Source organism: Talpa europaea, assembly GCF_964194135.1.
Source record: "Talpa europaea genome assembly, chromosome: 13".
In the NCBI taxonomy this organism is placed as follows: domain Eukaryota; kingdom Metazoa; phylum Chordata; class Mammalia; order Eulipotyphla; family Talpidae; genus Talpa; species Talpa europaea.
The window spans coordinates 59,066,471-59,082,388 of NC_140080.1; the positions used below are offsets into that span (position 1 = coordinate 59,066,471).

A 15,918-nucleotide genomic window follows, 5' to 3' on the forward strand; every position below is an offset into this window, starting at 1 on the left:
CCATGAGTAAACTACTTAAATCCCCTGCAACTTAGTTTCAACATATTTAAAATTGTAGTAATGCCACCTTCTCCCTACTACTCTTGAGAGGATTTAATGAGATGCTGATCTGAAATGGTCTATTGAATTACTTATTTACTAGTTATCCTTATTACCATAGTTGTTGGTTCTAGGGTACTCAGAATTGTCTCTTCATTGTGCAGTAGCTTTTTATTTATTTATTTTTTTTTTTTTTTTAGCTATAGTTTTGTTTTTTTTGTTGTTGTTGTTGTTTTTAAGAGATCTATTAGTTCATGTGTGTTATGGATAAGGTAGGGTTTGGGGTTCTGAGCAAAAGTTTCATCCTCCAAAATTAACTTGTCACCTGAGTTGTAAACAGAGCCCCAATAACAAACTCTGGCCAATGCTGTTTTTTCTAGTTAGACTGTGTGTAAGCCTGTGTAAACAATTCAGCCCCATTGGTTATGTTAAATCAGTTTTGGCTGCAGAAAATCACTTAACTATTTTCCTTTGAGGAAGAAATTATATGAAGGATTACTTTGTGGCCAGTTACATCACCAAACTGTCCCAAGCATTGTAATTTACAAAGAAGAATACATTAGTCATGATTGTACAATGTAAAGTCCATTTCACATTTGGCTCACCTATATGAGTAAAAATGTTTGTATAATAATTCCCATGTGTGAAGTTCTGTAAATTATTAGCTCAAGGTTTAAAAAAATAGGTCATTTTACAGAGTATCTTATATAAAATAGTTACAGTAGACTCTATTTTATATGATATCACCTCTAACTTGTTATTGTTTGCATATATAAGTAGTACATTTACTTCATGTGGATAAAGATAAAATTCAAAAAATCTGTGGGGTGGTAAAGGTGAAAAGCAAACTGCAGTGGGTTGAAAAAATTTGAGGTGATAACCTCGAATGTAGGTAATACTTTTAACAACTTTAGCCATGAAGGAAAAAAGAGAGGGACAGCAGATAATGATGAGTAATAGAACCATCAAGAGGGGAGGGTTTTTTTAAAACTATATTAGGTTCTCAGCCATTAAAGTTTCTTAGCAGTAATATATTAATATATTCAAAATTTATACTATGAGACATCTCAGACATATGAAAGAAAGAAATTAAGTCTTAACAAGAAGGAGGTGATAAAGCAACTTGGAGTAAGATTCTTGTTGGTATCCTGCATTAACTTGGACATGAGTTTCATGGCAACAGAGATAATAAAGGACATACAATAATTACATAATTCTCATTTTATGACTAGAGGTAGCCTTCCATTTTTTTCTTGAAGAGACAAGCTTTCCTGGTATATTTCAAGAGATAATTTATGTGCTAAGTAACTCTATGTGTATAGTCTGCATATAAACTTATTTATATAATCTTCAGATATATTTTATTTCAAAATAAATATATGTGTGAAATTATGTAAATAGTCATGGGTATAAATAAATTGTAGGTGGATTCTTCTTTTCAGTTTACTTTCACATTTTGGGAAATGTTCTGTTACTTTTGTTAACTTGATCCATAGAAAACCCAATCCTAGAATCTTATTGTTGGAAACAGTGAAGTTGCTTTCACTGTAGAGCTTACTGCTCCGTTAACTGCTTTCCTGTTTCTAGAGTTGTATGTTGCTAGAGAAGAGTTTAGAAAGAGTGAGTTAGCATACCATTAGATTCTTTTGAATACTGCTCATTCTTGATACAACTTTGGTAGGAGATAGATTTTGGTCTATTAAAAATTGTCAGTATTCATCGCTATTGGTTTGAAGCAAGGATCTACATACTTCAAATATTAGCAGTTGCTCTAGCAAAGTTAGCATTCTTTTACAAAAATTGGCTAAGCCTGCCAAATTCTTTATCTGACTTAACACATAATTCAAAATCTTTATCATCTGGGTAACACAGTTTCAAATCTCTTTTGAAAAATCAAATACATGAACTCTGTGACTATTTTCCTTATTCACATAGAGAAAGAGGAGGAGAAAGAATATTAGTTTCCCAGTAAAACACCCAAAATTACCTATCCCCTTCTGGGCAAATGCCCAGCCAAAATAGGGTCTGCCTAAAGTGGGATCACAGAAGCCTAAAAGCTTGCCACAAGTCTAAGGCACCTTCTGACAGTAAACTGTAGGAAAGGGCTTCTGAGCCAGTTACAGAAAGCTGAGGTGACAGAGATACCACATCAAGAAAATGGTGTCATTGTCAGCCTCTCCATATGTCTCTTATCTACATGTCTCTTCCAAATGTATCTACATGTCTCTTCTCCACATGTCAGGCCACAGGAATAAGAACTCTTTCTTTTTCTGAGCCCACCTGCGTTACCTAACTTCACCTGGGCACTCAGCTCTGCCCGTCATTAAGTGGGGCAGAGAACATGATACCACTCCCTTTTATCTAGATGTCTCTGTAACAACATCTTGTCCCACCAGCTGTTCCTATTTGTTCTTTTTCCAATAGTCCAAGATTGTCCTTTATCATATCTGCATTCTAAGAGCAAAAAAGAGAAAAATGGGTAAAACATGGTCACATTTAACTGCAAGACAGGTCGGAAACATAGTATTTAATTCTGAATAATCATGTGTCCAGCCAAAATTTAATGGTTCCACCACTGGAGATAAAGTCTGTTTAGTCTATGAGTCCCTTGAAATTTTTTGTAGAAATTTAAATATGAATGTGCATTTTTCTGGGGAAAGAAGCCATAGCATTTATCAGTTTCTTAGATGGGTTTTTGAACCAAGAAAAGTTAGGAATACTTAGATATTCTTTAAAGAACTTAAATAATTTAATTCATATAACATTTATTTTATTAGCTCCATTCCTATTGATTACAACCTATATAGAAAATTCTGGTCACTTCAGGATTACTTCAGGAACCCGGTGCAATGCTATGAGAAGATTTCATGGAAGACATTTCTTAAGGTAAGAAAAAAGTCAAATTTACCAAAATCATAATATTTACTGATAATGGCAGAGCTAAAATTTGACTCTTATCAAGCATACTTATCATTATATAATTCTACTTCTTACATTTGTATCCATTTTGCATTATATAGGAGCTAAATTATAAATACAACTGGTTTTGTGGAATAGTTTATAAATGACTTGGGGACTTCAAAGTTGGTAATTACAGCTTTGGGTTTTGCTTGTTTTTTATATGGTAGGTATTGCTAACATGAATTAACAGATTTTTGAAGAATGCATTTTTACTTTGTCCAAAATTATTTCAGCTTTTGTGCTAGAATAAGGGTGCGCAAACTACAGCCTTGGACCAAATCTAGCCTGCTGCCTGCTTTTGTAAACAGTGTTATATTGGCACACAACTATGTCCATTCATCTACATATGTCTGTGCTCTTTTTGTGCTATAATGGCAGGCCGAGACCATCTGAGCCATATAGCCTAAAATTCATACTATCTGACCCTTTACAGAAAAAGTTTGCCAACCCCAGTTATACAAACATTTTTTGTATTTATTTTTTTCTTGGCTACTCAAAGATCAGCTGTCCTGTTTCATTGTCTTCCAAAACGCCAAGTTAATAGATAGCTCTTAAAAGCAGCGTGGTGTGTTCTATGTTATTTTTTAGTTTTTATTATGTACGTGATATCTTTTGAGAGGCTACCATCCAAATTCAGAGTATGTGACTAATCATCTTGAATTGCTGCTCAACTGGATAGAATTTGACCTCATTGTTTTATTTATTTGCAGCTGTCTAGCAAATGAAATGCTTAGGCATTTCTTCAAATTTCACTAGTAAATTTCTGTACACTCTTAAGGTATTCCTCTCTCTGTTAGCTCTCTACACAAACTGCATCAAAAATCCCATTTCTTCAGGAACAGTTTCTTCCTACAGTAATCTTATACAAAATAGTTCACTCCTATTTTGCTATCCTAATTTCTCTTACTTAATGTGCTTTAGAGTATGTTTAGAGGAAAAATCTATAAACATTTTGGGCAATAATGCCAAATAAAACTAATTCATGTTTTTACTTTGCAGTATTCTGAAGAAGTTCTAGCTGTTTTTAAGAGTTATAAACTAGATGATACTCAGGCTTCAAGGAAAAAGATGGAAGAGTTAAAAACAGGAGGAGAGCATGTATATTTTGCAAAATTTTTAACAAGTGAAAAGGTATAAATCTTTTTTGCTAAACATAATAAGCAATGGTTCTTTTTTCTCTTTAGCTGATATCCTTTCAAAGTAAAGTTTATTAGATGTGGGTTTTTTTGGTTAAAGATGATAAATATTAGTTGGAAAATTCCATTTCTTCATACAAGTAAGACTAATTTGATTTCCAAGGTTGTTCTGCATTAAATCTATTTTGTCAACTTATTTTTAATTACTTTCTGGTGTATATATTTTGAACTACAGGATTGATGGGATTTGAGGAGATGTTGGGGTTCTGTGAGCAGAGGGGTCCTTGGGTTACCTCTGAGAAAAGTTGACAGTTCTTCTTTCAGGGGCACACAATGAGTTTACTAAGAGACATGGGATAAACTCAGAGAGGCAAAGGACACATTTTAAAAGGACAGGTTTATTAGGAAGAGGAGGAAGGAAAAAGAGGCACCTGCATAGACAGAGGTGGGCAGAGAACTGCTGCTGGTGGTGCTGCTTTTCAAAGGAAAAGATTGGTTTAAAAAGATGCCACATACAACGTGGATGGAGCTGGAAGGGATTATGCTACCCGAAATAAGTCAGAAGGAAAAAGATAAATACGAGGTGGTGTCACTTATGTGTAGAATATAGAAAAACCAAAGATCAAGAAAAAGTCAAAACTTGCAGGCTGGACCATAGAACCGTAGCACACAGCAAACAAAAGAGGGAGAGAGTTCAAAACAAGGGAGGGAAGAATAGAAAGGAATGTGGTGATGGTTCACAGGGTGTGATATGAAGGTGGGAGAAATATGGGGACTACAATGATGTGAAAAAAAATTTTTAATAAAAAATTATAAGGGCCTCCCCTGGTGGCGAAGTGGTTGAGCGCTGGGCTGCGAGGCTGCCCGCAGCCTCTGCAGCGCCGGGTCAATCCCCGGCTGCCAGCGAGGGTCCCACATGGCGTGCAGATCTCTCCTGCTGCCCGCTGCTCCCCTCAGCAGTGTATTTCAGTCCTTCTGCCTGTTCTGTTCCCCGCTCTGGCTCTGGTGAATTCTCTCACCCTCCCACGCTTCTGACTATACCCGTGCTTGTATGAATAAATCTTTAAAAAAAAAATTATAAATTAAAAAAATAACAATAAATATGATTAGTTACCAATAAAAAAGATTTTAAAAAGAGATGCTGCATGGGGGCCTCCCTGGTGGTGCAAGGGGTTAAGTCTCAGCACTGTGAAGCTGTCCACAGCCACTGTAGCACTAGCTCGAGCTCCAGCCAGGGCGCTAACTTCATGGTGCAGCAGACCTCTCCTGTCTCACCCATTGCTCCCCACAGCAGTGTATTTCAGTGGATCTTCCTGTTCTGCTGCCCACTCTGACTCTGGTTAATCCTCTCACCCTCCACACTTCTGGCCTGCACCCCAGCTCTTACATGCATAAATAAGTAAAATAATTTTTTTTTAAAAAGAGATGCTGCATAGACACATATCCCAAGACATAGTCTTGTGATAAAAACTGCCTTTCGCCAGGGCAGGAATTGTTCTGAAAGTTTGTTCTTTTGTGGCAATTCAGTCCTTTGTAGACTGGAAAACTCTATTTTTAAAGCAGTCTGGAGGATTTCCCTTGCCCATGGGTTTTTCCTTTATGTTTTTGCTGGTTTAATGACTAGGTTAATCATTTCTACCTCCACCTCCAGTTGCTGGTCTTGTGAAGCCTCCGTCCTAAATTTTCTACTCTAAGCCTCCATCAGGGTTTTAATTTGTACTTGGAAAATATTTTGTGATTAGTCATGCACTGAGACTAGGTGAACTAGAGGAGAGACAGCAGTCTGACTTGCCCTGTTTTTATAGATAAGCTTTATTGGAGCTCTCTACCTTTATTTATGTCTTATCTGTGGATGCTTCTTCATTGTGATGGCAGAAATAAGTAGTTGTGATGGAGATTATATGATCCACAAAACCTAAAATCATTTGCTAAAAATTTGCCAACCCCTGAACTAGATCCATGTGTAGTTAAGTTGTATAAATTTAAAACACAGTGTTGCATGAAAATGGATTATTACAGAATAAAGTGTATTAGAGCTTAAAAACATGCAAAATACCTCAATATATTATTTACAGACAGCTACTATCCAGTAATAGTGTAACACACGCATAGGAATCATACCCATTAAATATGGGTGGTGTTTACCATAATAGAGAGAGAAGAAAAAAATTTATAGATAGGGCTTAACAGTCATGGCAGTATTTTAGTTCCCTAACAGCTGTTGCATAAGCTAAAATGTTAGGGTTTGATCTGCAACTGTGTAAATGTAGTTTGATATGAAACTGTAACTTGTGTAACTGTGGGACATGAAAGTGGCATCACTTAACTGCATTTTTGAACATTTAAAATACATCATAATTTGAAAACTGGATAAATTGACCTCAGCTGATTTGTCATTGACAGTTTAAGATTTTTAAGGTTTTGATTGATAAGAATGCACTTAATATTTTGTTTCTTAGCACAGATTTTTATAAATTTATCTTTTAAGTTATGTTTATTGAAATAACTGATTTACAGCACTGTATATGTTTCAGGGTATAAGTCCATACCTCTGCAGATACATCTTCTAATACTGTGCCCACCACCAAACCAGCAGAGATACTCTGCCATAGTCTATTGAGCCCCTAGCCCCATCTTTGTTCCTACACTACCCTTCTTGTAGGCTCAGCTTTGCTCTCAGATTTCAAGGGTTTGTTTTGTTTCTGTCAGTTCCTTTGCTTTTTTTTTTTAATGGTGAGTAGTAGTCCATTGTGTATATATCACATGTCTTGTTTATCCATTTAATCTGTCATTGCTCACTTAAGTTGTTTCCATAACTTGGTTATTGTAAATAGTGCTGTAGTAAAGACAGCTTAGTACAGATTTCTAAGTTACTTTGTATTAAAGTGATAGGAAGGGAAAATTTCACCCTTTAACTTTGCAGGAATATACAGACATATAAATATAACTGAAAAATGACGTGAGTCTTTTCATTTGAAATAATAAGAGGGAGTTTGAGGACTAAGCTAAGATGTGCAGTAAAAGACCTTTTTTCAAAAAACAAAAATTATGGGGGCCTCCTTGGTGGCCTAGGGGTTGTCTCAGCACTACCACCAAGACTGCCTGAATTTGATCCCTGCCCAGGGAGCTAACCCATATGGCACAGCAGACCTCTCCTGTCTTACCCGCTGCTTTCCTTAGCAGTACATTTCAGTAGATCTACCTGTTCTGCTCCCTACTCTGTCTCTGAATCCTCTGACCCCCCAGTTCCTCTGGCCTACACGCCAGTTCTTCTATGCATAAATAAATTAAAAAATCTTTTTTCAAAAAATGACAGAAATTTTGATCTACTGTGTAGTGTAAATGGTTTAATTTTTAAAATAACTCAAAAAAGTAGAATTTGGGAATATGTATTCTGGGGAAAAATACAATTGAATGTATTAGTTTTATTCCTGACACTAGCTTTAAACCTCAAAGAAAATTTTAACTTTTTGAGGCCTGGTTTTCCTAAGCAAAATGTGAAGCAAATAGCTGGACTAATCATACAAGTCCCTTTCCACCTCTGATTCAATATCTTGTTGATTCTTGTTTTCCATACATTGTTTCTGTCAAGAAAAATTATCTTCTGACATAAAAGATAAATGCAATAAAGGGGACTTAAAGCTCAGGATAGATGAAGAGTTCTTAAACATTGCCTCGCCACTGTAGGTCTTCATTTTCAGTCTGTTTCCACCCCAGACTTGTTGAACTACTTAGGGTCTTTAGAGAGCTCAGTCTCTTGTCTCAGACTTTGTACCCTGTTTCTTTCTTCTCATTCTCTGACTTTAGGTTTGCTCCTGTTTTATTTGGTTTGCTCCTGGTTTATTATAGTTGCTGCTCTTCCAGGAAGTCTTCCTAGAATTACATAGGAGAATCGGTGAATGGTTAAACCTCTGGCTGAATAAACCTACACTGGAGAAGAGCAGACTTTTTGAGGGAAATTTATGTGGTTTTATTTTGAACATGAAATCTGATTGTCAGTTGAATGTTCAACTAGTAGCTGGATGAGTGTACAGATCTGGAGATTAGGGAGGGACAGTATTTGACTGAGAGTATAGATTTTGAAGATACCAGCTTACAAGTTATAATTAAAATTATAGAATATGAGTCAGCCCAAAAGGAGAGTTTAGGCTGCGCAGAGAAGAAACCATGAAACATCAAACTGAATCCTGAAGAAAACCAACATTTGAGGGAGTAGGAGAGAGGAAGAGTATTGAAGAATAGGCAGTGAGATTGGAGAAAAACTAAGAAAGTTTTTCTGGAATCTAAGCATATCAAGTTGGACTTGCCAACATATAAGTCATAGGTATTCCTGGCAAAAACACTGCCAGTGGATTGGGGAACCAGATTGAGATGTGATTGAGCAGGTTGAGAGGTGAATTGGAAACAGTGAGTATAGCTAGTTCAAGAAGTTTTGCTGTTCGGGGACAATAAGGTGAGGATTTAGGATTTCTTTGAGAGTCAAAGTTCTTTAATGCCAGTGGAAAGGAACTTGAAAGAAAGGGTTGAATATAGAGGCATCATGACAATTAATTGATGCAACTCAGTAAAGTTAGGGAGTTAAGGATGTCCAGATGGAAAGCACTACCTTTAGCAGTCAGGTAGAACAAGGATGTGGGTGCAGCTGAAAATTCCAATTTAATGTATTTTTCTCCACTTTGAAGGTGAAGGTTGTTACCTAGTGAGAGTGGAGCGGGGTAAATAGCGGTTTTGGTAAGTGGGAAAGAGTTGAAATAGTTGCTGCAGAGATTTAGAATAACAATGGGGAATAAAGAACAATTGACAGTTAGAGACAGACTTTTAAGTAGAAACAATAATAGAGCAATGATGCCATCTTCAAAGCTATGTGGTAGGTTCTTTCACAGAGCTAGATATATCATGCACTGACAAATATCTCACAACATAAAGTTGTTAAGAAATCCAAATGAAGCTTTCACTACTCTATCTTGGGGATCAAGCAGTAATGCCTCATAATCAGTGAGCTCTCAACAAATGTTTTAAAATTAATTTTTATAGATTTATCATTGGTTTATAATACTCAAGTTTCAGGAGTGCAGCTTGATTATATATATGTCACCATACCCACCACCAAAGTTCTAGTGCCATTCCCATTACCAAATAGCAAATGTATTTGAATTGAAATCTTCCATTTCTGTAATAGCATGTAACTTGTATCTTAGGAAAACTTGAATCTAATGTATTGTTTTGTGTATTTTTTGTTTTTGTTTTTTTGAGTAGTTAATGGATTTACAGCTGAGCGACAGTAACTTTCGTCGACACATCCTGTTGCAGTATCTCATTTTATTCCAATATCTCAAGGGGCAGGTCAAATTCAAAAGGTAAGTTAAAATGGGTAGTAAACAACTAAGAAGCAGCAGCAAAAAGAATGCATATGTCGGGCCTCCCCTGGTGGCACAGCGGTTGAGCGCTGGGTTGCGAGACTGCCTGCAGCCTCTGCAGCGCCAGTTCGATCCCCGGCCACCGGCTAGGGTCCCACAAAAAAAAAAAAAAAAAAAAAAGAATGCATATGTCATATACATCAGGCTCTTTTTTTTGTTTAAGGGTCACATCCCTGAAACCTTTCTTTTGCATCACATTAGACAATCAAGAGACTTGTTAAAGACACCAGATATTGGTATATTTGTTTTAGAGAAAAGGTGTTGAATATCTCTACTTGTTCCTTTCTTAGACTTGTCCAAACCTGATTGCCAGCTAAGCCAATAATACTTGTCTGATGAGTTGTGGCAGTATCTAGTACATTAGAAGTGAGAGAGGCAAAGTAAATCTTTGAAGTTACAATTTCTTTGGGGTTTCACTAAACATAATGAAGAGCTCTGCTCTGTTTGAATACCTCCACCTGTAGCATAGACAATTTCCTTTTTGTCCTATCCATAATTGACATTTCACCATGACTTTAAGGTATTTTTGTTAATTGTGTGAAGAATGTGACTTTACTAGCTACTGGCTTGATATCCCGTGTTCATCAATAGCTATGGGTTAGCTCTTTCAAACTTACAGTTTTCAGATAACAAGTAGCAGACACTTACAACAGAGGCTATGATTCATTTTCCAACCTCATCTTTAGGTACTGGATATTGAATACTATTATAAAGATCAAGCACTTACACTTCTGCCTATCATGAATGCTTAGTTAAAGCATAATAGAAAGATCAAGGACTTTGGAGCCAGGCCTAAGCTCGAAATCAAGCTTTGTGCTCTTGAGTAAATCATTGAGCCTCTGTAGTCTCTGCTTAATATGGATATGTAGTCATTCTGAGAATTAAATGAATGATGCTCAGATGCTGACACATGGTGTCTGTCTGTGTTCATTGAGTGGTTATAAAAATACCAGGTCCATAATGAGATCTGAATTAATGGCAGTTACTAAGTTTGGCTCTGTCTTCAGCCTTCTCTAGGGTTCTTAGTATTTTAGTCATTGTATTTTGAATATTCTTTGAAGGAATGTAGCACGCCTTATGAAAGTGCATCTTGTAGAGGAATTTGTTAATGTTGTCTCAGGACTCATCCCACATTAAACTTATTTTGGGAAACATTCACTCCTGTGCTTATAGTTAATACTGATTACTTGAATGTTTTATTTTCTTTCATACATCTTCATGTGTTCAGTTCTGGGCCCTCTTAATCTTAGAGATGAAGTATGAGAATTTTCACTTAAAACCCTCTCATTTTTCAGAAAATGAAAGGAATGTTGTTTGCCAGACACTAGGTTTAGCAAGCTGATTTGAAATGCTGAAATTTCATTCTACTCTGCTGTATTTTTTTGGTTGTTTTTGTTTTTGTTTTTGTTTTTTTGGTAACAACAAATTAGTCACAGGAAGGATACTTCCGTTACATAAAATTTGTTTTTAGGAAATGTCATGGCTCTGGTCCTAATTTTGTCTTGTTCCTACAGTTCCTATATACCACTTTCAGAGCTCTTATATTTGGAAAGCTGGAAGGGCCCCAACATTGAAATAGTATATTGTTTTCACTGTGTGTTTGTTTTAAATACAGCTATACAGAGATTGTAGATTAAACAAACTAAATTTCCAAATTGAAAACAATAAAATGTTCTCATTTGTGACTGTTCTTAGTAATTTTGGCACTGTCAGAATTACATTTATCTATTACTTGCATTGTTATTTTCAAGACATAACATAAATCTTAATATTGAACGTTTATTGCTGTAACACAAGCATGTTTTTACTGTTTTCTTTCCCAGTTCAAACTATGTTTTAACTGATGAGCAGTCACTCTGGATTGAAGATACTACAAAATCAGTTTATCAAGTAAGTTCAACACGCAACAAACCTATGGTTGAACAAAATGGAAATTTAGAATTTTCTTTGTTTCAGCCCCAAATAGGAAAATAAGGATAAAGTTAAGCTCAGGTACAAGATCACAAACACTTCTTGGTTCTCTGCCTACAAACCACTCCTATGATGCAGAAAGTTGTTGAAAGCTTAGTATATTCTTTCTAATCACAGCTACTATCTGAAAACCCCCCCGATGGAGAAAGATTTTCAAAGATGGTAGAGGTATGTGTTTTATATTTACCTAGTCTTCTTAGCACCGAATATATTTCAAAGTCTTCCATTAAGTAAATGTGATTTCTTTGTTTTTCCCAGCATATATTAAATACTGAAGAAAACTGGAACTCATGGAAAAATGAAGGATGCCCAAGTTTTGTAAAAGAAAGGTAACTATATACTCATCTCAAGCTGTATGAGAAAGGAATTTGAAAATTGTAGTGTGACATGATTATTTTACATTATATACAGATGTGAGTATATGTATTCATATAAAAAAGGTTAAGCTGAACTCTAAGAATCCAGACACACTGATATACCTCTCTTTGAATTTTTACCTTGTTTCATATCATTGTTTCCAGAACAATTTAATCTATTCTAAATTATTGGGGGAAAAATATACGCATCCTTTGTCATTTTTCTCTGGTGTGCCATTTTTGTGTTTTATCTGATGAGTGTTCTACAATAATATGAAGCTTTCATCTTTTTTAGGAAGAAAGTAGTAACTAAATTTTCTTTTACATTCAACACTCTTCTATCTCTGCTGTCCATTTGTAATTCCAATGTGTTTTGTTTACCTCAGAACTTCAGATACCAAGCCAACAAGAATAGTACGGAAGAGAACAGCACCAGAGGACTTCTTAGGGAAAGGACCTACCAAGAAAATTCTGATGGGAAAGTAGGTTAACTTTTCTCCATCTGTGAGCTGTTACTATTGTTACTGTTACAACTGACCAGGTTTTGTGTTTTTCCAGTTTTTTGTGTTTGACACGTATAAAGATAACTAAAGCTGGCCACACCCTTATTATGTGGTTTCATATCATTGAAGCCACTATATAGGTGCATGCAACTTGAAGATAAATTTTCATTGTTTCCTTCCAAAATTCACGGTTCTAGGCTATCTCATTTTTTCCATGTCAGAGATAAACACAATTACTGTCAAATTGATCAAACTTACTTGTTATTACAAGGTACCATAATCCTTCCATTTCTGTGACTTGCCAGTTAGTTATTCATTGCTTTATATTATATTGAACCTTTACAAAAAAATGATTATTGATCAATATATGCTGACATGGAAATTCTGTTAAATGCCAAAAATTATGAAGAAATTAAAATGCATATTATCACCATCCAAATAATCGTCATTTTTCTCTTCAATTTTAACCATATAAGGATAGTGTCCATTAAAAAATATGTATTTTTGCATGTCTGTTTTGTAGTGATGAGTTAACAAGGCTTTGGAATCTCTGTCCTGATAATATGGAAGCCTGTAAATCAGAGACAAGGTAAGTTGAAAATGTTGTTTTTCTCAAATTTATGTAGAGTAAAATGGAGCCATATGTTGGCTACCACTAGAGCTCAAAGAAAGTTTAAAAAATTTATTGTGGTTGACTTTGGCACAGTGGACTATGACTTCCCTTTGTAAAACCTAGAGGTGTGGATAGAACAATTTTTTTTTTTTTTAGAACATTTTTTTAAATCACAAAAAAAGGATTCACAAAACAAGAGGGAAAATAATTTCATGCTACTTATAGCTGGGGAGCCATGCAGATAATTTCCAGTTTTAGAACCAGAAAACTTTGATTTTGACTGCCACAAGGACAGAAAGGCCTGCACAACTGAAATTATAGCTAAGACCCTCGAAGTACTATATTATATGTAAAAAATAAGAGTAGAAGAGGATACATGCTCACTGACACAGGAAACAAGGAGGCTTAATCTAGTTCTTCCCAGGATGCAGGTGGAAAGGCACGTGTATTCCCTGAGAAATTATAGCCAAGAACGCTCTCTCATGAAGTCTTAGAGTTTAAATTTATACCTACAGCAGAATAAAGAAAACCCCACACAAAGAGGGTAAACTAAAAAGCCCTAGGTTGTTAAGTCTTTCTGGAGTTCACACCTCAACCTAAACCACAGAAGGATCTTACAGATCTAAAGAGAAGTTCACTACCTAAATATAAGCATTCAAGGGCCTCCCTGGTGGCACAAGGGGTAAAGTACCGCACTATGAAGCTGTCCTCAGCAACACGAGTTCGATCCCCGGCCAGCCAGGGAGCAACCCACATGGCACAGCAGACCTCTCCTGTCTCACCCGCCGCTCCCCTCAGCAGTGTATTTCAGTCAGTCTGCCTGTTCTTTTCCCCTCTCTGTCTCTGGTGAATCCTCTCACCTCACACCCCCCTGCATCTCTGGCCTGCACCCCAGCTCTTGTATGCATAAATAAGTCTTTAAAAAAAAAATTCAAGAGAATACTAGGTATAAGAATTAGCAGATAGAACAAACAACAGAAATTAGCCACTTCAGATAATAAACCCAACACATAAAGATTGTAAAATAAGTATATTTAAGATAATTAAAAGCATAAAAGAAGGAATTGAAAACAAAAGAAAGGAACAGGACACTATTAAAAAAAAGTCAAATTTGAAAAAAAAAAACTAATGTATATTTCCAGCAATAGAAAGTATAGTCACTGGAACTATAAAACTTTATTATATTGGCAGGTTAAAAAGCAGACTAGACACAGGTGAAGTAAGAATTAATGATTAAGAAATACAGAGGGATGAACAGAAAATATGAACGAGAGGAAGAACCACAGATCTAGGAGGTCTAAAAATTGAATAGAAAATAAGATAGTCTACTAGTAACCACAAGGGCAGATACAGACCATAGCTGTCAACTTCATAACTAGGAAATTGAATAATTTTAAAATACCAAGGTTTCTTAAGAAATGCGATAAAAAATTGGGCCTCCTCTGGTGGCATAGGTGGTTGAGGGCAGCTCTGTGAAGCTGTCCACAGCCTCTGCAGTGTGGGTTCAATCCTGGCCAGCTGGTGAGAATCCCACATGGTGCAGCAGACCTCTCCTTTCTCGCCCGCTGCTCCCCTCTGTTCTGTTCCCTGCTTTGTCTCTGGTGAATCCTCTCACCCTCCTGCACCTCGGGCCTGTACCCCATTCTTATATGCATGAATAATTAAATCTTAAAAAAAAAAGAATTATGATAAAAATAATTGGCCAGTGCAACTGTTAGAAGCCTACTAAATTATTACAGCCAATTGGGAAACAATTTAGCAATATCTGAAAGTTAAAACTATATACTCTAAGATCTAGCAATTCCACTTCTAGGTAGATTGGTTCTAAAGGAGTTCTTTTGAAGCTAAAACTTCAGGTTAAATCACTAGTGGTTTCGGAAGTTGATTTAGTACTTGAAACCTGGCTCTTATGAAAATAGAAAATATACTGTTATGAAACATTAGCTTATACATGATATACATACTTGTGTATATCTATGTGTATTAGTTTGCAATACAAATAAATTTCTTAACTGGCAGTTGCATTGTAAGTTTGAAAGCCAGTGTCTAAAGAAACTAGTTCATCTGCAGAAGACCTATCAGAATGTTCACTTAGCAGAAAGTGGGAAAATCACTTAAATATCAAGAATATGGAAATTTGTAATTGTTATGATGAACTACTATGTATAGGTCACTAGGAAATGAGGATATGTCAACACAGATCTACTTCAGAAAAACACAGGGTTGCAGCAGGGTATAAGCAGGACTCCATTAATAAAAAGCTTGGAATGATTCAAAACGAAAGGATTCAGAAAAGTATACCTAAATTGTTTTAAAAGCATGAAAATAATAAATACCAAATTCTAAAGACTGGCCATCTCTAGGGAGATAAGAGGACGAGTTTAGGAGGCTCTCGCAACCCTATCTGTTGTTTTTAAAATTCAAAAAGGGTATGACAAAAGCCTGTTAAGTTCATTACATTAGTCCTGATTGCTTGAAATACATTTTTTTTTTTTAAAGATTATGCATACAAGAACTGGGGTATTAAGAAGAGGTGTCGGGGGGTGAGAGGATTCATCAGACAGTGGGGAGCAGAACTGGTGGATCTACTGAAATACACTGCTGAGGGGAGCATTGAGTGAGACAGGAGGTCTGCTGCACATTGTGGATCACCTTCCTGGCCAGGGATCAAACTCATGCTGCTGTGGCTGGCAGTGGCTGGCGATAGCTTGAAAACGCTGTGTCTTTAACCCCTGCGCCACCAGCGAGGCCCATACATAATTTTAAAACTAACAAATGGTGCCAAACATTTGTGAATGATAGTCTGGTTGAAATTTTAGTGTGTACCCTATTTTGTGTAGTGTGATATGTAGAAGATTAGAGTGGTAGTAAATTCGGGCACGTTTACCAGCTGGAGAGTGTGTTAGTATAATGAAAGTCCTA

The 15,918-nt window shown here is 36.1% G+C and overlaps 1 protein-coding gene across 2 annotated transcripts in view; it reads left to right on the forward strand.

Moving 5' to 3' along the window:
* THOC1 (THO complex subunit 1) overlaps positions 1–15,918 on the forward strand; it is a gene marked incomplete at its 5' end in the record, with an annotated part of 33,577 nt that overhangs the window by 13,288 nt on the left and 4,371 nt on the right. The window contains 8 exons of one of the 2 annotated variants that reach the window (XM_084252530.1): positions 2,817–2,925; positions 4,000–4,131; positions 9,393–9,493; positions 11,377–11,443; positions 11,642–11,692; positions 11,783–11,853; positions 12,267–12,362; positions 12,907–12,972. In XM_084252530.1, the coding sequence (XP_084108656.1) occupies positions 2,817–2,925; positions 4,000–4,131; positions 9,393–9,493; positions 11,377–11,443; positions 11,642–11,692; positions 11,783–11,853; positions 12,267–12,362; positions 12,907–12,972 (693 nt within the window). The remainder of the gene's footprint in view (positions 1–2,816; positions 2,926–3,999; positions 4,132–9,392; positions 9,494–11,376; positions 11,444–11,641; positions 11,693–11,782; positions 11,854–12,266; positions 12,363–12,906; positions 12,973–15,918) is intronic. The other variant, XM_084252529.1, reaches the window with a different exon arrangement.